General features: G+C 39.3%; 1 protein-coding gene across 1 annotated transcript in view; it reads left to right on the top strand.

Moving 5' to 3' along the window:
- Nucleotides 1-3,044: 3,044 nt before the first annotated feature.
- rasa1a (RAS p21 protein activator (GTPase activating protein) 1a) overlaps nt 3,045-22,517 on the top strand; it is a 33,979-nt gene continuing 14,506 nt past the window's right edge. The window contains exons 1-3 of the mRNA XM_041787103.1: nt 3,045-4,256; nt 20,081-20,233; nt 22,380-22,515. Coding sequence (XP_041643037.1) covers nt 3,712-4,256; nt 20,081-20,233; nt 22,380-22,515 — 834 coding nt within the window. The 5' untranslated portion in view covers nt 3,045-3,711. The remainder of the gene's footprint in view (nt 4,257-20,080; nt 20,234-22,379; nt 22,516-22,517) is intronic.

The following is a 22,517-nucleotide window of genomic DNA, read 5'->3' as shown; positions in this document are numbered from 1 at the left end:
TGTCTATAGTTGCCATGGTTTGCATTATGCAGTTCTGCACGGAGTTTACTCCTTCAGTATGGACGCAGCTTGATAGCGGCTATGTTTTGTTGCTCTAATTGGCCCGTAGAGATGTGACGGACAGAACGTTCACCCAATCACACTACAAGTTCTTTTCAAAGCCTCTGCCTTTTCCCAAACTTTTCCTATTGAAGCTTTCCCAGATGGATGTGTGAAACAAATCCATCAGGAGTGTCAGGTTACTCTTGTCATATACTAGTGCAGCTCAAAAAATTAGAATATCATGAAAAAGTTCAAGATTTTTTGTCACTTTTTTCTAAAAATGAAACCCATATATTATAAAGACTCATTACACACAGGGTGAAGTATTTCAAGACTTTATTTCTTGAAATGTTGATGATTATGGCTTACAGATAAGAAAACCCAAAATTCAGTGTCTCAAAAAATTAGAATATTATATAAGATCAATTAAAAAAAGATATTTTCAACAGAAATGTCAGGCTTCTGAAAAGTATTTTCATTTCTATGCCTTCAATACTTGGTTGGGCCTCCTTTTGCATGAATTACTGCATCACTGCAGCGTGGCATGGAGGCGATCAGCCTGTGGCACTGCTCAGGTGTAATGGAAGCCCAGGTTGCTTTGATAGCGGCCTTCAGGTCATCTGCATTGTTGGGTCTGGTGTCTCTCATCTTCCTCTTGACAATACCCCATAGATTCTCTGTGGGGTTCAGGTCAGGTGAGTTTGCTGGCCAATCAATCACAGTAACACCACGGTCATTGAACCTGCTTTTGGTACCTTTGGCAGTGTGGGCAGGTGCCAAGTCCTGCTGGAAAATGAAATCAGCATCTCCATAAAGCTTGTCAGTAGAAGGAAGCATGAAGTGCTGTAAAACGTCCAGGTAGATGGCTGTGTTCACTGTGGACTTCAGAAAACACAGTGGACCAACACCAGCAGATGCCATGGCAGCCCAAATCATCACTGACTGTGGAAACTTCACAGTGAACTTCATGCAACGTGGACTCTGTGCCTCTCCTCTTTTCTTTCGGACTCTGGGACATTGATTTCTAAATGACATGCAAAATTGACTTTCATCTGAAAAGAGGACTTTGGACCACTGAGCAATAGTCCAGTTCTTTTTCTCCACAGCCCAGGTAAGATGCTTCTGACGTTGTCTCTGGTTCAGGAGTGGATTGACACGAGGAATGCCACATTTGTAGCCCATGTCTAGGATTTGTCTGTGCATAGTGGCTCTTGATGCACTGACTCCAGCCTCAGTCCACTCCTTGTGAAGCTCCCCCAAATTCTTGAATGGATTTTGCTTGACAATCCTCTCAAGGCTGCGGTTATCCCTTATGCTGGTGCACCTTTCCCTACCACACTTTTTCCTTCTACTCAACTTTCTATGAATATGCTTGGACACAGCACTCTGTGAACAACCAGCTTCTTTAGCAATGACCTTTTGTGGCTTAACCTCCTTATGGAGGGTGTCAATGACTGTCCTCTGGACATCTGTCAAGTCTGCAGTCCTCCCATGATTGTGTAGCCTACTGACCAAGACTGAGAGACCATTTAAAGGCTCAGGAAACCTTTGCAGGTGTTTGAAGTTAATTAGCTGATTAAGGTGTGACACCATGACTTTCCAATATTGACCTTTTTCACAATATTCTAATTTTTTGAGAAACTGAATTTTGGGTTTTCTTATCTGTAAGCATAATCATCAACATTTCAAGAAATAAAGTCTTGAAATACTTCACTCTATGTGTAATGAGTCTATATAATATATGGTTTTCACTTTCAGAAAAGAGTGACAAAAAATATTGAACTTTTTCATGATATTCTATTTTTTTGAGATACACTAGTTTTTAAAAATGTTTTTGCATAAATGGATATACAGTTTTACTTGGCAGAGAAGGCTCTATTCAAAAGATGCTCCTTATAACATGCTTTTACTTTCCAGGGTGCACATGGCTAGAAAACCCCCATATGAATAGATTAATTTATGACAATGCATACTGAATACAATAAAATCAGTTCAAAAGCAATACATCCATAGTTGCATGAATCTGGATATGAGGGTGCAACAAGTTTTATGCTGTAAAGGAGGAGGCTGGGGTGGTGGAGGTTAAGGTTTATCAGCAGAAGCAGCATGCTGCATCAGCTAGCTGGGATTAGTGAGAAGTATGTAATGCTTAAACACACTGCTGTATTGAGAGAAAGAGCTGTGATTGGTTGTAGGAGCTGGGAGGCAATAATTAGGATCAGCTGGCAGACTGCTGATCATGGTATAACTACTGTGTCCTGCATGAACTAATGCTAGCCTTCATTTAATTAAGGCCAAAAATTAGGGTGTTCAATTTTTCTGTGTTTAATTTCATGCACCCTTGTTCCTTTTGGCACTCTTTTGTTAAACTACTGCAACATCTCTCTTTAGCCACAGAGATGTAAAATAAGGATACATCTGCACTCTTGAGACCAAGACTGTTCTCCAGTACTAAATACTCATGAACCTCGTTAGGGACACCAGTTGAGAACAAAGGCACTGGCTCATATTTCTAGTTTTTAGTCGACCGCAGCCAGAAATAATTAAAAAATATATATATATATATTATTGCATGAACTGACTGAGATGGCACAATGAGGTCACTGGAGAATGATAATCTTTCTGTACATTCGAATTTAGATTGAAGGTCGATTAAAAGATGATCAATACTACATTGACTTGCCATACTTACTAAGGGCAAGAAAGCTCAATAAAGTCAAATAGAGTGATACTGAAGCTGGTTTGGAATCCAGCTGGAGTAAACAATCAGGTTCTGGCTTGGTCTGCATATATTCTACGACATTAGAAATCATCATGAGCTGATATTTTTCGGAATAAATTGGAATATTATAACCTCTAATCACTGGAATAGACTTGCATACAAATCCCGTTTCCTCGAGTGCCGATAGAAGATGTCATGGATGGAGCCGGTGCGGCTCTGTGTTCACTTGGCTGTGTCTGCTCGCTGGCTGGGGAGCAGAGGGAGAGGGAGGGGAGAAAGAGCAGCGCAGCAGCGGGCAAGCCACCAGCCCTGAAACCCAGAAATAAAGGCGAACTTAGCTTACATGCGTAACATTTATTTACTGTGCTCAACGGGAGTTCGCAACATACCTTTCCGGGAATTTAGTTGATAGGACCGGAACGTCTGTGGACTATATTTTTGACGCCTGGAAACTCTATAGGAAAGAAAACAACAACAGTGGAAAAAAGACGGGGGTTACACACAACAGTGACAATAAAACAACACTCCCCGACAAGTGGTCCGCCTGGTGCCGAGGGTGAAGTCCGAGCTGGAAAACCGGAACTATTGGTAACTTCATATTACATTATTGACGTGAAAGCTCTTGTTTCCCAGGTGTTGTTTTTTGTGAACTTTAAACTCAGGAAACAATGAAGACATAGCGAGCAAGAACTCATCAAGTGTCCTCGGAGCTGCTAGCCATCCCGCTAGCGTTAGCTGGGCGAATGCGAGGTAAAGCTAACGCCCGCTAGTGCAGCCAAGTAAGCTAAGTTAGCTTGTCGGCTAACGCTAGCTGGTTAGCTAAACGCGTTTTTGAGAAACTTTTGGTGTTGTTTCCCCAGAGCCCAAACACTGAAGGAGTATTGTAAGAACAGAGGGGAAGGGCAGGTTCCCTTCTGGACTTTTTCCCCTCTACACAATTGCCTATTATGATTGCTGCGGAGGTCAGCAGTGAGGATACGGGCACGGTCACCACAGGGACAGGGGTGGCAGGCGGAGGAGGCCCGGAGACGGCCCCTTTCCCCTACTATCCCAAGCCGAGCAGAGTGCGAGTGACTGATTTGGGACAAGGACCAGCACCAGCCTTCAGACAAAATTCAAACACATCTCCGGACTCACTTCCCGACATGAGTATTATATATCCCATGTCTGGCGGGGATATGACCGGATCAGTGCTGTCCGCTACAGGGAGTGGCGTAGCAGGAGGTGGACACTCAGTTTTTCAAGGAACAACCTCAGGGACCGTGAGCAGCGTTTGCAGCTCTCCCACTTCGGATGGTCCAGTAAGTCGGATTTCACCCACATCAACAGGCCCGGATGGACCCACTGTCTTCCCCCCACTGCCTCCACCTCCTCCTCCCCCTCCAGGCTGTGGGGGGCTCGGCGGCACTGTGGATGAAAGCGACATGCAAGATGGAGCGGAATACGAAGAAGAAGAGGTGGTGTTCCCCCTCTCTGCACCTCCCACGAACCAGTGAGTATACAACCTGTAAAAACAGTCATACTGTCAGCTAGAAACCAACACTGTCAAGCATCCTGTACTGTTTTGTTGGGTCTTCTTCCTTCCTTCTGACATACACGTCAGGTCTGAATTTGACATGGTGTGAACTTCTGTAGTTTCAGAGTTGACTTGTGTTTCTCACAGCTGTCATTATAAGCATTTACAGCCCACATTCAGGACTATGTGCTCTGCATCAAGAAATAATACTATAGCAAAACCCACTCTTACCAACTGTATGTGTGTTTTACTGGTGCAAACTTGCTTTATGGAAGAATCAAGCAGACTGTCATCATGCTGATTTTTTTAGTGTTAATGCCTTGAGATAGCTGGAGAAAATACAGTGAGTCTAATATGAAGTTACTGCTGAAATGTATTCCACCCATCAGGACATTTTTAATGTATGTTTTTATATCCATAATTAATCAAGAAATTATGAAATATTAAAGGATATTCAGTTCACCAAAGGGTATTTGATTCTACCAAGAAAGCAGTTCTAACAAAGGACTTTATCCACTTTGACACCTGGGCCAGGTTATAGTATGAAAATACTCAAGAGAAGTACCTCATGTGATGAAGTACCAGTGACTAAAGTCAAAGGAGTTTGTTTCAGCTCCTGAACCCTTTAGTCATATTTCAACAAGAAACGTAAACAACTGACTGACAAATATAGAGTAAAATATTGTGAAACCTTCATTGCCACCAGTATAATTTTAGATAGATTTTATTAGTAAAAGTCCAAGATATAAACATTTCAAAAAGTCTTAAAGTATCAGGTCATTGAGAATACAAAAATGGTGTACGCTTTCCAGAGTGTATGTCAAGATAGAGCAAAGAGAAGGAAGTATCATTTTTGCTTTAAGACGTCAGCAGATCAGCTTCACATGGCAATCCATGAAATAGATCATGTGTTTTTGTTTAGCCTTGATGGATACCAAGCAACAGCAGCTGTTCACACCTGGTTTGATAAAGAGTTGCAGGTAGGCAAGGTCATTGCATGAAGTCTGTAAAAGCAACATCTCCTTTTTTGGCATGTTTTATCAAATTTAGTGCTTACATATCTGTACTTTTCACTTGATAACTCAGTTGTTTGGAGTTTAATTTAAGAAGAGGTGCTGGGATAAATGCATGGGCATAAATTGTTGTCATGGGATGCACAAATACCCCCGTGCAATTTTCAAGATGATTTATATTATGGTTTTCTTTAATGATTTATATTGATCTATTGAATAGAGGTTATAAACTCCCTCAGTAACAAAATGTTAGCAATCAAGAGGAATACATTTATCAGTTCTTTGAGTTGACTTTTGACCAGTGTTGTCACACACACTAGAATAAAAGGTTAGTATGTTATATCAATTGTATCCTTATTACTATAAAAGACACATTGTGCCTTGTATTAGTAGAAGGGGAATTAAAATGCTGTTTTATAGCCAATTTAAAGCATTTTGTATTAATAGAAAGTATGTGTTAGAAATACCATTTGTAATTAAAGTGAAACAGCCATATACGAGCCTTTTTAGCCTGTAGCATTGAGAATGCACACCAAGTATTGTGCTTTTGAGTATCATCTCTAATTATAGCCATTTGTATGAATTTATCAGGCATGCACAGAAGCACATGTCTAAACGCGTGTTCAGTGGTGGTGTAATAACCTAAATACAGCCCTCCCATTTGTTATAGTCTCATTAGAGAGCTGCTGAGCTTTGTCATTTCTGGCCCTCAGACTGTAAGATATGGAAGTGACTGAGTCCAGAGTGTGGATTCAGCTTTTATTTTAGGAGCCACCCTATATCTCCCTGTCAGATTACAGAGGAAGGGGAAGGCCAGCATTTCACCAGTGTTGCTTTTGCCTGTAACAAATGAACAACCCAAAGTAGAACTGTAAGCACCAGAATCTTAGGTTTTCAGATGTAATAACTCTGAGGAAAAGTATTATTCCCAAGGGTAAACAAGCTTCCTCATTGGTTTGCACTTAGATTTCAGTTTATCAACTGGCAGTGTTGCCAGTGAGGCAGAGGAACAGTTGTCATTTGTGCATGAATGCCATTGATTTGCTTTGCTCCTGCATGTTTGACAATGACAGGCTTGTAGTCAAATGTTTCTCTGCTCCATTCACTAACGCATAGCTTTACACATTGGCGAGAGTCAAAATGAATCACTCTCTAAGGCTGCCCTACTCTGAGATGTTTTACACAACCAAGTTGTGTAAGGCATATACACATAGAAAGCTTTTCCTCTGTTTCAAGTTTGTGGTTTTTTGGAATTGCTTGAGGTGGTGATGTTGCACCGGAAGGCTGGACCACATTTCTTCTAAGTTTCTGGTTATTATTAGCCTGCGATTTCCCAATAGGTGTTGTGAAGTAGATGCCACAAAGTGAGGTTTACACTAAAGACAACATCAAAGGCAACAATGTATAACTGTGGACATATGCTCTTATAAGTCCAATGTTATTTATTTATTATTATTTTAGCTTACAATTTAATTGATAAATTTACACATATCTGGGTATATTGCCTGATAAATCCTGGTAAATACATTGAGGGCATGTAATAAATGAATGCAAAATTAAGAAAACACCTGTCATTTGCAATGCAAATTAAGGCCAAAAACAGGCTCTGCAAACAGCCTTCATTTATCCTCTGAATCGGAAGTGGGCTCCTCTTGAGAACAGCGGAGATATAAGGTGCTTCCTTTGCCCTGCAATGATGACCCAGTTAAGGAGAGGGTCTGTTCCTCCTTAAGGATGTACCACTGATCCACTGTGATGGACAGGGCTGATATGAGCAGACCCTCTGTGAGGTCACTGTCTCATCTAGGTGCTGTGCTGTAGATGAAATCTTATCTAATATACAGGGATTCAGGAGAAATCCATCACGGTCATGAACACTGCACAAGTACTGGCCTGAAGGCAGTATACTCATGGCCATGTTTCGTGGCATAAAATCAACTTATTTTGTGCCACATTGTAAATGTAAACCTCCAGTTTATGTAGAATATAAGACATGCATACATTTGTTTTTTCATGACGCACATTTCCTCACTGTTCCCATGATAGCATATGCCAGGGGCAAATCTACTATTGGCACAAATGGGTGTTACATTTACAGCTGACTACCCTGAATGATTCTGAGTCTCACTCTGTCCATTCAGCTGTGTAGCTGTGTGTGCCTTCAGTAGTCTGGCTCCAAGACTCATCTTGTATTCTTTTGAGTTATGTTAGCAGCCTGCAAAGTGCATCTAGAAAGAGTGATGGTGGAAAACTTCCACACTGTTGGAAACAGTCCCACTGTGTGTTGCACGGTGACTGTGAAAGCTTAACTTGGCACACTTGTAGAGAATGGCAGAGTGCAAATGTTTGTGCAAGTGACAGAGAGACAAACAGCAGCCGCATTCATTTACACCTCTGTACAACAGTGTTTCATTCATAAACAATGGATGCAGCTCTGTGATAAGAATTTTACAATGACAATCGCTAACGAAGAGTCAAGTGGCATAGTCAGGTGGCCAAACAGTGCACGTTCCTGCTGCTATCAGAAATCTGAAGCCCAGTGGTTGAGCTTAAACAAACAGCACGTTGGGAAACAGGTCGTTGATTTTGAGTTTCCACGAAGATTAGCAAGGATTTGAGTCATAAAGGGTTTCCCTAAGGAGGTGGGTGGTTAGAGGAAGGAGTAAAAGGGAAAAGAAAAGTTGGATTTGAAGATCAGCGGCAATGTGAATGAGTTTACCAGATTTAGCAGTTGGCTGAGGAAACATCTCTGTATTAGCAGTGTTAATTGAGTATAGGCTACATGCTACCCTTATTGGCCTTTTTGTAAGGTGGCAGAGACTATTGAATCCGGTATGGCACAGGGATCATGTCACATACCTTAACTGGGTTATTCCCTGAGGGAGATTGTTGTCATGGCTAAAATTTTACAGTGCTTCATACAAAAACAGGGTTTTATTAATGGGATTGGATCAGTCATTACACACTTTTGATGACTGGTGAATTGTGTCAATTAGTATTAAGCCTGTTATTTCCTGTCATACATGTTATAAGTTATTGTAGTACCTTGCCTGTAAAGTTTTAGAGACTATGAAGCTTATGTGGAACTCTGTTTAATTTAGGAAAGGATGCACTGTCTTTGGCCTGGTTTACTAAATCCATTAATTGAACTACCAGTCCTGCTTTAGTAGTGTAAGCCTCATGCTGTGCATTGATAAGCCAAAGCCTATGGTTTCCATGCATTTTCAATGTGTTATGCAATGTCCTGTCATGCCCTTCCAATACCCACACTGCCCTGCCTTTTCTCTTGTGCATCCTGTTTTCAAGACTTCTGAGCCTTTCATTGTGGCCTTAACAAGATTCTCAGGAGCATTTCAGTTGTGTTTGACAATACCCTGGGTTTTTTATTCAAAAGACTTAGTTAGATGCGCTGAATGACAAGGTAGCTTCTTTATTTGTTTTGAAAATGTTGCAATGCAAAGTTATTTATACAGCCAAGACTTCCTACAATACAAGTGCAACTAAGATCTTTCTGTTTCTCCGTTGGCTTAGCATTGTAATGTCTGCGGCAGCATAATGATGCTGGTTGCACTGTCTGTCTCCTTTACACTTAATATACATTCATGAATGGATAAAATGTTCTTAAGTGAACACCTTTGCTTGTAGAAGTCAAAGCTGCACAGGCGGATTATTGTATGGGTAGATGACACGGATGCCTATTATCACTGATGTAATGATGTTATTTCAGGGTGGCTGATTCACAGCAGGAAAGGAGAGACGTCTGCTTTTCCCTGTGTGTCTGGCTGAGCATTAAAATGATGATGGTTGGTTAGCATCCAGGCTGAGTGAGGCTGGAGATGCACCAGTGGACCTTTCTCATCTCTCCATCTGTACAATTTAAGTCGACCCCCATGTGCTGTCAATCTACTGTAGCGGCAGAGTTAACAAGCTGTGGCAGTCCATCACGTGCATGGCAAAGCAAAACTAATGTTCAGCTGCTGTCAGGCATTTACAGCTCAGTACCTTATTATCTTTCCATTGTGGAATTCAAGCACACAAAGTAAGTAAATGGTTACGGGAGCACAATTTGCATAGCAGTAGTTGCTGGTTGTTAAGTGCACAACTAGTGTTAACAGTCAAAAGTCTGGCATTCAAAGAGTTATACATGTGGGGTTAAAATCGGTGTGAAATTTTAATGTTGAGAGAGGTTCACGTCATCATGTGTTTTAATCTCTAACCATGGTTGAAGCCAGGTCATAAGACTATGAATTGATTTCAGTAATATATACTGTGTCTGTGTATTTCAGTAATATTTAGATAGTACATATATGTGTATGTTATCTGTTTGCAAAGAGACCACTCCCTACCCTTACTGTCCCACTGCTTCAAAAACCAATCGGCAGCACGCTCATGATGCAAGACTTTATGAGAGAGAAAGAGGAAGGGTAAAAAAGAGAAAGTCAGAGTAGGATGAAGTGGAAGCAAAGACTACTGGGTAGCAGTTTGCCTTTGTCTCAGATCAATTTCTTAAGGACAGCACTTGAGCAATCGATCAGGGTGTAATCCTTCAATTTTCCTCAAATTATTTAAGACACCTAAATGCATGTGGGCTGTCACTCTTCATCTCCAAGTCATCCTGCTCATCTCTCTTCGAAGGATGTTGCTCATTGAGCCTAGAGACGCAAGATGACTGTATCAGGGCGAAAGAAGGGTCACATCATCATGACTTGTTTGGATTTAGAGCTGCCTTTGCGCTGCTTTCCACATCGGAGATCACCTTTTTTACCCGGCCGGCAACAGTATCCTTGGAGTGGGTGCATCTTGTGAGATTACAGGATATATGAGAGAGATGCAGCAGAGGGCAAACTCAGCGTAAGTGAAGCATCAAATTAACCTGAAACTCCTCACTTGCCTCAGTAGAAACAGCTGACACCCCCAGCTTATAAACTTTTTCATTCTAATACTGATTTTTTTTTTTTTTTTTTTTGGTGGTGTGCCATTTGTAAATAATTTGCCTGGAAAAGCATCTGCGTGATAGTCAAACATTTACAGTATAATGTCCCAGTTTGGTTTAATCAAATGATCAAACATGGTAGTCAGGACAGGTCATGTTACATGTGTAGCTGCATGCCATGGTACTGTATATCACAAAGACAGTTTAATAAAGTATTAGGCTTTTAGAGGAGCCTTGTTAGCAATTTTATTTGTGTGTTGGAAAGTTGTTTTTTTCTATAGCCCAAAGAAAAGGTCTGCATCTCCCCTGAGGTGCATTACTAATGTAAAGCAATGCAATTTTTCATTAGTTTTTGATACTGATAAGGGTTGACAGGATGTCTTTGGAGATGTTTGAGTGCAGCTGTATCCATCAACACAAGAGAGAATGATGAAGAGAGACATGAGCTGCAGAGAGTATAATGGGAAACAAACAGAAATTAGATGCAACTCTTACAAGGCTGAGCAATCTGTGTCGTCCTGTTTGTATTATTGTCCACAAAGATCTGGCTGAAGCAAAAAGGGTGGCAAATTATCTATTTTTGAATTAGATTCAAAATAGAATGGTGGATGCACAAGGAGTTTTAATCTGCTTTTTACAGCATTTTAAGAAAGATGTACAACTGTTCCAGCTATCCATTAACCAGGGCTCATTAAATGGTAACGTCTGACCTAGCATACTCTGTCTCTATCATTACTTTAAAAATAGGGTTGAATGATTTTCATCAGAGTATTTGGCGACCTTAATTTGAGCACAAAATCTTTCCGATGACTTGGTGTCCCTTGCAACCTAAGCTTGTCGCTGCTTCAACTTCTGCTCTCTTCCAGCGATGATTCCAACTTGTACGAGAAATGTTGCACTTTATAATTTAAATATGCATTATCTTGCCAGAATGCCTGTTTTTCTCTACTCAGATGATTTCTATGATGAAATTGCCAGTCATTTTCTTCTATCATAATCTATTCACAATTACATGGTTATTCCTATGAGGAGTATACAACATGTCATTGAAGATGTCTTTAAGTGCTTTGCGAACTGCAGTTACCTTGAGTTGAGTGCACATTTATGGCCTCAATAATATAAGCTGCATATGCAGTTTAGGCTTAAGTTTATTTATATTGCCATATTTACACTGCACTATAAAACGTGTCTATACAGCAGCTGTTGACAGTTAAATTAAGAAATTAATCATACACATTTGTGGTGTGTTCACAGATTTTTTAACTCTGCAGTCACAGACCAAATTAGGCTCCAATTTAGCCCCCCCGGCATGTTAAGTCACTTTTTGGAGCCTCCCGGCCGTATCCCTGCAAAATAAAGATCTGTAATATCCTTTAAAATAGGAGAACTACACTGTTCAGTCAGTGTGCTTCCTGTGGCTTCATGTTGCCAAGGGTTGTCCTTGTCATATCAAAAGCTGTGAAATGTGTTTATGTGGATCAACAAAACAATTTGAAAACAGTCTGTCAGTCCTGTCCTGTCAGAGCTTTTGTGATGCAACAGTTTTAAGGCATTCAGCTTTAAACTATAGCCTGAAGGACCGTACACACAGTAAATCGTGCTGCTATGTTTGCTGGAGCATAAGCTCATTATTTTGGCATCTTGCCCAAGCTCACTCGGCTCGGGCATGTTCGATTTCAGCAGCGTGCAGTAATATTGTTCTTGACAGCATGACACAGTTAGCTCAGCCATGCTTCTAAGTTAACCCAGTAACATTGTTCACAGGAACAGCTGAAATCCTCTTGTGTCACGATGAAGTCACAGCATAGGTGTCCTGTGTGAAACTGAGGTTCAGGATGTGGGCAGTGGGGTGTTTTGGTGCGGTGAAATTAGCAGAGCTGTGACTTGGTTAGTATAGAAGCACTGCTACAACTGAGTAAGATTTGTGCTCCCTCAGTTTCAGTCAACTTGTATTGATTAGTCCGACTGTTGAGGAACTAAACGTGGGGATGAATATTTTATCTTGGATTGAGTGTTTTTAGGCGAGAGAAGCAGGATGTCACTGAGCTGCTAGCTGTTCATGTACTGACATGACGGGGCATTCCTCAAGCCGATAGTAGCCCTGAATCCTATTGCTGCTGTCATGGCTTGTGCTGTTGATCTTAACACCCTCTCTGCCTCGTTTACCATCTCACATTACAAGCCATGGTGGGCGGGATAATCTAAGAATTAAAAGATTTGTGCACGGTCAAATGTAAATGTCCACAACCTCACAGTTTTTTTCTCACTCTCCTGGAGGTGCTGATACTAAGATGTGAGATGTCTGGTTAACATGTTTGGCAAACTGAAACAACCGTGCTGTGTGAATAATAAAGATTACCTTAAGGCATCGAAGCAAGAAGTACTTCACAAACACAGGAATAAAACATTACAACAAAACCAAGCAACTGAAATCAAACATGACTTTATATAAACAAAACACATGACAGGAGTGGTTAAGAAGGAAGCTTGTCTATACAGATCATTTTCAAGAAGCTTTCTGGGCCAAGGAATGAAGGATTACCATGGATGTTAAATATTTTGCTTTTGTGGTGACCTATATGCTGAATGTGGGAGCAGCAGCCATACCCAGCATGTTTAGAGTTTGTTTGAATTGACAAATATATCTGAAAAAAGGATGTAAACACTGGAAATCGATACAGGAGTAAATACTTGTAAAAGAGACTGCTTTAGCTATGCTCAGTTCAGCACAACAAAACACATTTTAAGGTCTGTGGGGATTTGAAGCATAGTGTTTGATTTGAAAATAAGCTACTCATTTTCTCCTACATGTACCAGTTTGTTTAAAAACTCAGTTTCTCATGACCATAAGATAGTGATAATAAGCTTGCAGCTCCAGGGCCACATCAGATCCACACAGCCTCCCATCCAGCTCTCAGAAGGTTGTTCAATTCAGAAAAAAATTAGTAGGAAAAATATGTTTTGGTATTTAGTATATCTTTTGTGTTAATCTTGCTACCTTACGGAAATAAAATGCCCTTGGTAAGTTAGGCTGAAGGTTCTTATTTAGACTTGAACATCATAGTTAAAACTGAATTTGACAATCCATTCATAAAACAGGAGGGTTTAAAGTATCAGCTTCACCAATCCTAGGGTACTGTTAAGTGCACAGCAACTCAGGTCAGGTTGGGAGCATATGCTGATTTGACACTTCACCACGTCAACCTTAGCCCTTTATTTCTCCGGCCTCCTGATAGCCATCGTTGAGACCTGCACCAGGCCCAAGCTCCACCCCACCAAGTATCTTTCCATCAGGTTTGCAGGAGTACTTCTGAAAAGTTGTGGACACCTCGGCACCACCAGCAACGTTCAGCCTACATTTACTGTGCAGGGAATTCCTCAGTGCACAACAACTGCTGCAAACAAAGCTTTTTATTTTGGAGCAGTGACTCACACTCCTGGTTGATTATTGGCTAATAACTGCTGACAGGCAGATTTCTGTAAAGTCCATCAAACAGCATGTCATTCCTGACAAAACCACTTCAATCTCAATTGATATTTTGGGTACCTTAAAAAGCTCAATAGCTGCATGGGTTTAAAATAGTTTTTTAAACCCCCACAGCATTTAAAACGACCCCAAAAACTACTGAGATTTAAACATTTTTCGTAATCAGGAATGACTTAATGTTTGATGAGTTTTGCAGAAATCCATCTGTCAGTCATTATTAGCCAATATTCAAGCAGGTTTATGAGCTACCGCTATCAAAAAGCATTATCTGCTGTACTTGTTCTGCCTGAATACAAGCTACCCTAGGATCAGAGCAGCTGAAACAAACACTCCTCTCTTATGAATGAAATGTTGTACCTTATTCCGTCTATATCTGTGAATGAGGACAAACTGGTTATTATCTTTCGACATTGTCTTGTTGACTCACATGCTTATCGTATCAACGCTGTTTGTAAGCACACTGTTCAATGTTTGTTTGTGCTTAAAATCTAAATAACAACCTCCAACCTTGTGGCTGACTGTAGTGTTGGTGATGGGGACTGATCTCTGAGTTAAAGGCTAAAACTTGCATACATTCAGAAAGAAAAAAAAATATTTAAAAAAATGATTTGCTAGTAAGAACAAAGTATCTTTTTTTACTAGTTCATTTGAAAATCCAGCCCCCACAGTATCTGTTAAAAAGACTGGCTCTTGTACAAATATAGCAGTCTAACCCTGGCAGGAAGACAACAGAGCACCTTTATGAGCAGAATCCTATCTTGCAATGAGCTTTTGAAACAGATAACCCTTTAAAACAACTCTATAAATAACTTTATAGATTTATTTTCCTGAAGTTTGTTTGTGATTTACACACAGTTGTATTGTGTGATGTTGTGTAGGAAAATCTATCAAAAAAAAAAAAATCTGATGTTTCTGCTTAGACACCGTGTTGTTCAACAGTGTACAGAGTCTCCAATCTGTCAGCTGAACTGGGTTAATTATTGACCAGCAGGTTATACACCACTAATAACATTCAGGAATAAACAGCACTCACAAATGTTGACATTTAGATTTTACAACAAACAGTTTTTAAAATATGACACAAGTTACAGTGAAAAGTGAGGCTTACTATTTGACCCTGAGTGAAGACCAATTTCAACTACACACAACAATAAGTTAAAAGATCTAATAATGCCATGGGATTTCAGAATAGGGAACATAAAATACTTTAGTTGTTATGGCATACCTTCATTTTGAAGCCACATGCTGACATTTATGGTTTTATATTTTTAACTAGAGCAGTGGGTTTAATTTTTTTTAATCTGCATTTAGACCTAGAGTAAATTATAATGAAGATTTTGATTTGTTTATGAAAGTCCGTGTCTAAAGTAGCTGTGTGTTATGACTTTTCCAGTAACAAGGCAGTACATCAGTCCCTTGTCCAAATGCATCCAACAATTCTCAGTATTAATGTCCTTGACATGACCATGAAGTAAAAAACAAGATATGAATACATTTCTTTAGTACCAACACTGGGTTTCTCCACAAGCTATATGGGGATGTTTGTTTATTGCAACTTTGGCCATGTAGTTTGAACACTGACCCGCTGAGCTAACAGTGAGGACAGGTCAGGCAAACTTATCCAATGCTAAGGGTTAGCATGTTACTGTAAGACAAGTTTTCTTCTTTTGCAAAACAACTGAAATAACTGGAAAAGGCATTTAGATGGTCCATAACTTTTAATATAAATTGACTGCAAGCTACTTTTTTGCCACTGGCTGGACCATGCCCACTTAACATGTCATCACTGTGTACAAACACAGAAAAATAGTCTGTGTTTTCATATAGTTTTTGAATTACAAGTTATTTTTTCAGGAATAAAAAGTTGTAGTTTATGGGTTCAAGCTTAGATTTAACTTGAGACCTTTAAAAGTCAGTTTTCATTTTTGGACTTTTTAACCCTTTGATATTAGCCTACAGAGTAAGGATCAAAATAAAAATGCACACATACTTTAACAGTAGTGCTCTTATAATTTAATTCTTAATGCATTTAATCCAGACACATTTGTTATAGTTTATTTTAAGTGGTGTGTGGTTGCACAGTTTGTGGTAGATAGCTCTTTCATTTATAGCAACTGACATCTTTAACTATTATTATTATTTAGCCTGCAACTGTTAACATTCCAGAATAGGCTAGCTGATGTATTTCTCTGATGTGTGATTTGAACCGCATCCTAACCCACAGCAGCAGAAGCAGCATGTCTGTCAGGATGCACAGCCTCTAGGAGCTAATCAGTTTGAATTAACATAGAACTGCATGAACCTAGCAACACTCTGTAAGGCCCAGGGTAAGGAATGATGGATGTGATCAAAAATCATAGTTAACTTCTTCACACACCACAATGAATTCCCTCCATGTGCTGGGTGCTTTTGCTTGCTTCACACAAGCAGCATATAGCATCAGGTTGCTGAACCTGCAATGCCTCTGAGTGCACTGGCTACTTTGGTGCAACGGGGCTGCAGAAGGGTGAGTGAAGATTGGAAATGTTTCAATAGCAGTGTAACTACCAATCACTTAGGACTGATGCATTGACTGGTTTATCAAAGATCCCGTCAAATCGATGCAAAAGTCAAAGCATCAGTCTATATCAAGAGATAAGTCTTTATTGTGAGGTCCTTACTACATTAGTTAGAAAGTTTGGGCTGTGCTCCTCAGGAATACTGGTGTATGAGATTGCCATCTAAAATCACACATGAAAATAAAAGATCTTCTCTCACTCTACCCGTTGTCTGATACAAGCGCTGTAGGTTAGCAGAGAAAGAAACACTTTTACAAGCCTGCTTCAGTGCATTGATAGTACAACATCCTGAGTTCAACAAATAAAGTTTATTTATATGAGCAGCTCAAAGTGATCAAAGCATGACAGCAGTGCTCTGTATTTTTCTCGTGCTCTCTCATTATGAGGCTGCTCTGTATTTGTCAAAACAAAACTCTGAACAAAAGAAGGTACATTTTTCACTGTCACCACGTGTCACGGATTCAGTCTCGTCAAAATCTCATTATCTCATACAAAACTACACATGAGCTTTAAATATGCTGCATTTACACAGCTACAGAAAGCACTGAGGGCTAAAATAATGCAGAAACAATGACTATTTAAGGCCATATGTGTGTAAATCCATTCAAAATCATTTTTAAAATAGGAATAAGAGGACACGACTGGATCATGGTTATAAAATAGTGCAGATTAGTCTTTTACATTTGATCAGTATGAAAGAAAATCAATGTTGGTTAGGTATTTGAAGAAAAATAGATTTTTGTTTTTAAGAAAAATAAATGTTAAAAAATGCATATGAATCATATTCAGAATTTGGAATGATGTAGCCTTCACTGTGAGGAAATGGTCTTTTTTGATTTTGTTACAAAGACAATGGTATTTTGTTAAAATGTCAGAAATGTTTTACAAAATTGCCAGAACATATTAAAATAGCTTATTTGCCCTTTAGGTTGAATGTAGCTGATGGTGTTCAACAGATACAAGGTATCGTCTGATATTGACTGAATCAAATCAGACTGGTACTGTAGCTGACTTGTGATAGCAGTAAATATATGCTTGCCAGAAGAATCAATATTCTGGTGATTTACACCCCTAGGGAAAAATAACACCTTGCACATTAACAGCTTTGACAGTCCCAGTCAGGCATGAACAGCTCCAGGAAATAATACTGGTGATGTCAGTACGGTCACAGACTAAAACGTAAAAATTGGCATCGCCGTGGAGGCCAAGTGTGAAAGGAAGATGTGATTGCACCAGTAGGGATGGGAATCGAGAACCAGTTCCTGTTAAGAACCAGTTCTAATTGGTTCAATCCATTGACATCGTTTAAATTAAATCTTAACAATTTACTTATCGATGCTTTATTTCCTGGTGCCTTTAAAAGGTTTTATCTTATAAAGATAATGAGCAGTAGTGTCGTATTCTAATTCAAGTTCAGAGATTTAAGATCCAGGGAGAAGTTTGTTTAACCAAGACACTTCCAAAAAAAAAACATTTTTGTATATTTTAGCATGTTCTCCTCCAAAACACTTAATGTTTAACATTTTTAGCGATCAAAGCTGTTTATTATAGCCAGGAATTGAAGTGGGCTTGTTACTGACTCGTAAAATTTGAGTTGTTAACAGTGAAAACCTACATTGTCTGTTTTCCAAAAGAAAAATCACAGGAAGGAATTGATAAGGGAATCAATAAAGAATTGAATCAATAAGTAGAATCGATATCAGTAAAATCCTAGCAATCCCCATCCCTATGCATCAGTTAATGTTTATTTGTCATGTCCAATCAGATTTGTGCGGGTATCTACTAGTATACCTAACAGGTTAATAAAATGAGACTTTTTACAGGGCAGAAGAAGTTATCGCTTGGATCAACTTTCATCTGTTTTATGGTCAAACACAAGAGAAAATAGTGGCATACTAGGAGTTTTATACCAATAGAAGTGATGTGAAACATTAGCATCAGCTTAATTGTCATGTAAAACATCAGTATTGGTATTGACCCTAATTTTTTCGGTCAGTTCGTCTCTAATGAAAACATATCTATTTGCATGAGTGTTTTTTATTTGAGAGTTTCCCCTAAATTTTCAGCATCTTTTGGCCTCGTTTCCTAAATAAAGTTGCTATAATGGCCAAAACAGATACTAACACTACCCAAGAGAAAATCTTAACGCAAATCAAGGGTTGACTCTAAATACAGCCAAACCATTAGAGCACTGCTTTGGCGTGTTGTTGTTATGTCATGAAATAGGGTGTTATGTGCACTGGTGTGAGAATTTCTGCTTGTATTAAAGAAACCTAGACTGCAGTCTGCCTTTCATGTACCACATTCTCCTTTGTAAATGTATTATTGGTTCAAGTACATCAAAATGTATTTCTTTATTTGATCAGCATAACAGAGATAAGGAAGAAACACAAAGACCTGGACTATAATGCACATAAAAGATATCTGGAATATCTTTTTAATTAGGCTATATGCTTTGTGGCTAGATTTTACAGTATATTTGTAGACAATGCTTTTTTACCTGGTGTAGGATTGGTGGATTGGTTGCAGGAGTTTGTCACCAAATGATTGAAGTTGTAGAGGATGTATTTGTGATGTGTAACTTTTGCTTTGTGTTAAAGCGGCTCAAACCATTGTTACAGTAATTTTAACATCTCCAGTTGAACTAGTTGCTTTATGATTTGTCACCTCTGCTCTCTTCGATTCTTCTTTTACAGTTGTCAATCTCTTCCCTCTCCACTCTCCTATCCCCCTTCAGTGTTATTTCCTCCCTTAAGGGCTGCTAGGCCTGACTTTCCACTTCTGAGCGGCCTCTTTAATTCTCTTATCACCAAAATCCCCCCAAAGCCCCCTCATGGACACTTAACTCCTCCTCTCCACTTCAGGAAGCCTTCTCCGGCTTACTCTATGAAAGCAGACTTGGTCACGTTTTCTGTATAAGCACAGATCTCGACTCACCCAGACCAGATCGGAGCCCTTGAGGTCTCCTGTGGAGAGAGCTGCTGCAGCTCCTCATTCATCTTCTCACCACTGGATGTTTTTTTTTTCCCAGTCCCAGCCCTCTGCATTAAGAGGCACCGGTGGCCTAAATTTGGAAAAGCATGTTAATTTTTTACCTCAGCTGGCAAGAACTGCTGAAGTTCAGCCTCACCTTCTGAAATTTTAACCAGTGTTGTTCCTATGGCTTCTGTTTAATTCAGAAAGCTACAAGGCCTTAATGCCATCCTGGGAACTTGAAAAACCTTTTAGGTGCCCTGCACATTTTTCTTTTGTCTAAGAAAACGGGGTTTACTCATTCTGTCTGGGTTGTACTCTCATGAGTGGGTAGTAAAATGATCAGAGGTGCATATTTTAAGTTAATTCTATTGATTTATGTCTTTTTTTGCTTTAAAAGTATCCAGAATGGGTAAAAAAATGTCCCTGTTACAATATATATCTTGCCATTATTCAATTAGGAAATACTTTAAGATTGCAGTCATGTCTAATTTTACGTTCTTGCTATTTTTTAAAACCGACTGTAAAGAGCTTAGAATAGTTTTGTGGTTTTCTATGTTAATACAAGGATGTCTGATAAGAGAGGTGCTGTGTATTAGACGTGTTGTGTGTTAGGCTCAACTTTTTGCACAAAACAATAAATAGCATCCTTTGCCCACTATGTTTATCTCAGGAGGTTGTTTGTTGTCTCTTTTGATAAAATGAAACATTTATTAGAAATAGCAAACAGTGTGTTATATTAAATGTTGTTATTGCAGGATATGATATTTCTTGTGTACACATTTGTTGGCCTAACACACCATCCATCTCTTTTCCTCCCTCTCTGTCTGCCTCAGGTGGTACCATGGCAAGCTAGATCGAACCATTGCTGAGGAGCGGCTCCGCCAGGCCCGGACCCCTGGCAGCTACCTCATCAGGGAGAGCGACCGCCGGCCCGGTTCCTTCGTCCTGTCTTTCCTCAGTATGACCAACGTGGTCAACCATTTCAGGTATGAGAGAGGACATCCAGCATGAAGAAATAAATGACACTCAGTAATAGATCCAGTTTGGATCGCAGTCAGAACCTACTTAAGAGGTCTAAAGCCAAATTTAGGTAGCTGCAAACTGCTTACACTGTTTCAAGAAGTCACAATATCATTTATATCAGGACAGTGGGTTCATAATAAGATTTAATCACAAGATTTTCCCAATTTTTTTACAATTTTACAAACATGAGTCTGAAGTCAATTCATGCATGATTATTTTATCTAAATTTTCTTACAAACTTGAACTTAACAAGCTGAAAGACGAAAATATGATGCATTCAGGTAACCTCAGTAAATTAGATGCTGTATACTATATGTTATGATGTGTTCAAGTGTCACATAAAAATGGCAAAATTTCATTTTTGGTGAGAAACCTTAATAAATACAGTTGTGAATATGAAGAATGTGTTTATATTTGAGGGATATGAAATAGCCTAGATGTTACAGACTAAATCATAGCTTTATAACTCGAGCTCTACTCAGCTAAGACCACTTCAAGTATAATTATTTGTCTCCATCTTGTTTTTCCACCAAACTATAGAAAAGTATCGATAGTGGTATTGATAAGGACTCAGATCAATAAGGAGTATTGATAAGGGTATCAATATCAATAAAAATGAACGATTCCCATCCCTAGCCATCTCACAAAGATCCGCTAGCATGCAGTCCCCAGATAGAAGATACAGAACGTTATTCAACCTGCCAAATCAAAGAGTAGAAACCTACAGAAGCTGCAATGAAAGATCCTTCTCAGAGATGAGCTGATATTGAAGTGAGAGTCTTTACATCTTATAAGTGGTTTCTGCGGATCTGCAGAGCTCCTGTTCGCAGCTTGATCTTTTTTTGCATAACATATAGAAAATATCAGTTCAACAACTCTTATAAAGCATGGACTTGTACAGAGCATTTTAACTTGACCACAACGATATCTGCCAAAACCCATGACTCTGTGCATGTGAGTTTGTTTATGTGTGACCCAGAGGGCTTTTCATTCATGGAGTGTGGGGGGATCTACTAAAAAGGACACAGCAAACTTCTTTGGATTATAGGATTTTGTAACCTTGCAGTCAAGATAGAATCAGCATCATAGTCTGTCCTTTCCTCCCAAGGATTTGTAATACTGTTTGTTAGGATACATTTACCCTGCAGTTCACTCCAAATAAAAGGAAAGATGCGCTCTTTCAGATCAAGGTCAAATGATGTTACACAACATCCCTTTTTCACAAATAAAAGTTTACTCCGTGAAGTTTCTCACTTGGGATCTAGTGTAATAAAGTGGAAATCTATTAGTACTGAAAATTAATAGATGCTGAGAATAATGCTTCACCTTCATAGGGAGTGCCCAGTTTGTCTATTTGATACTAATGATATATGTTTAGAGACATTATGTGGTCATTTGTTCATCAATTCTCTGTCTGCTCTGTTATCTTTATTTGATCACCTTTTTCTGCCACTTTTCTAAAGACAAAGACTAATTTCACTGCTAATCTCTGAGCCAGACTTTGAATCTTAGAAAGCAACCTGACCATAGACGTCTCTGAGAAAATAGCCTTTTCTTATTGAGTAACAGTGACATCATCTCCTTGACTCACTGGTTCAGTATCTGGATCCATGATGTCACTAATGCTGGGAGGAAGGCGCCTCTCTGTGAGGGAATTATGATCACAAGGTTAATTGCGTGTCACCTGCACTGGGAAAGGCTGGTGTCTTTAGATTGTGCAGCTGCAAATTCACTTCTGGGTTTATTATAAAGCCTCCATCAGAGATCCATTCAACTGATGAGCAGAGTATTAGGATTAGCGGCTCTGCAATGGGATATGGTTTAGAGACAGACTATCACCATGCTATTGTTCCTCAACAATTTGTGGAACAAATTGTTTTTTGTTTTTTTTTCACAAATGACTAATTCTTTATAGTTGGATTCACTTTTAGCTTTGTAATTAACTCACAACCGTACATCCTTTCTGCATAGATGCTTACTATTTAAATTTATCCAGATCAATAGATTTAAAGTCAATGGCTAAAACATTATTAGTTGCCTTTTTTGCAAAGTGATTAGCCTGCATGTAAAAATAAGTGTTTTCTTCTTTCTTAATGTTGTGTTCCTCAGGATAATCGCCATGTGTGGGGACTATTACATTGGGGGACGACGGTTTTCTTCTCTATCAGACCTGATTGGTTACTACAGCTACGTGTCATGTCTGCTAAAAGGAGAGAAACTGCTATCACCAGTTGCACCCCCAGAGGT

The sequence above is a fragment of the Cheilinus undulatus genome, linkage group 5 (genome assembly GCF_018320785.1).
Source record: "Cheilinus undulatus linkage group 5, ASM1832078v1, whole genome shotgun sequence".
Lineage (NCBI taxonomy): Eukaryota > Metazoa > Chordata > Actinopteri > Labriformes > Labridae > Cheilinus > Cheilinus undulatus.
The sequence above is the reverse complement of the archived record's forward strand: the minus strand, read 5'-3'. Positions and strand labels throughout refer to the sequence as shown.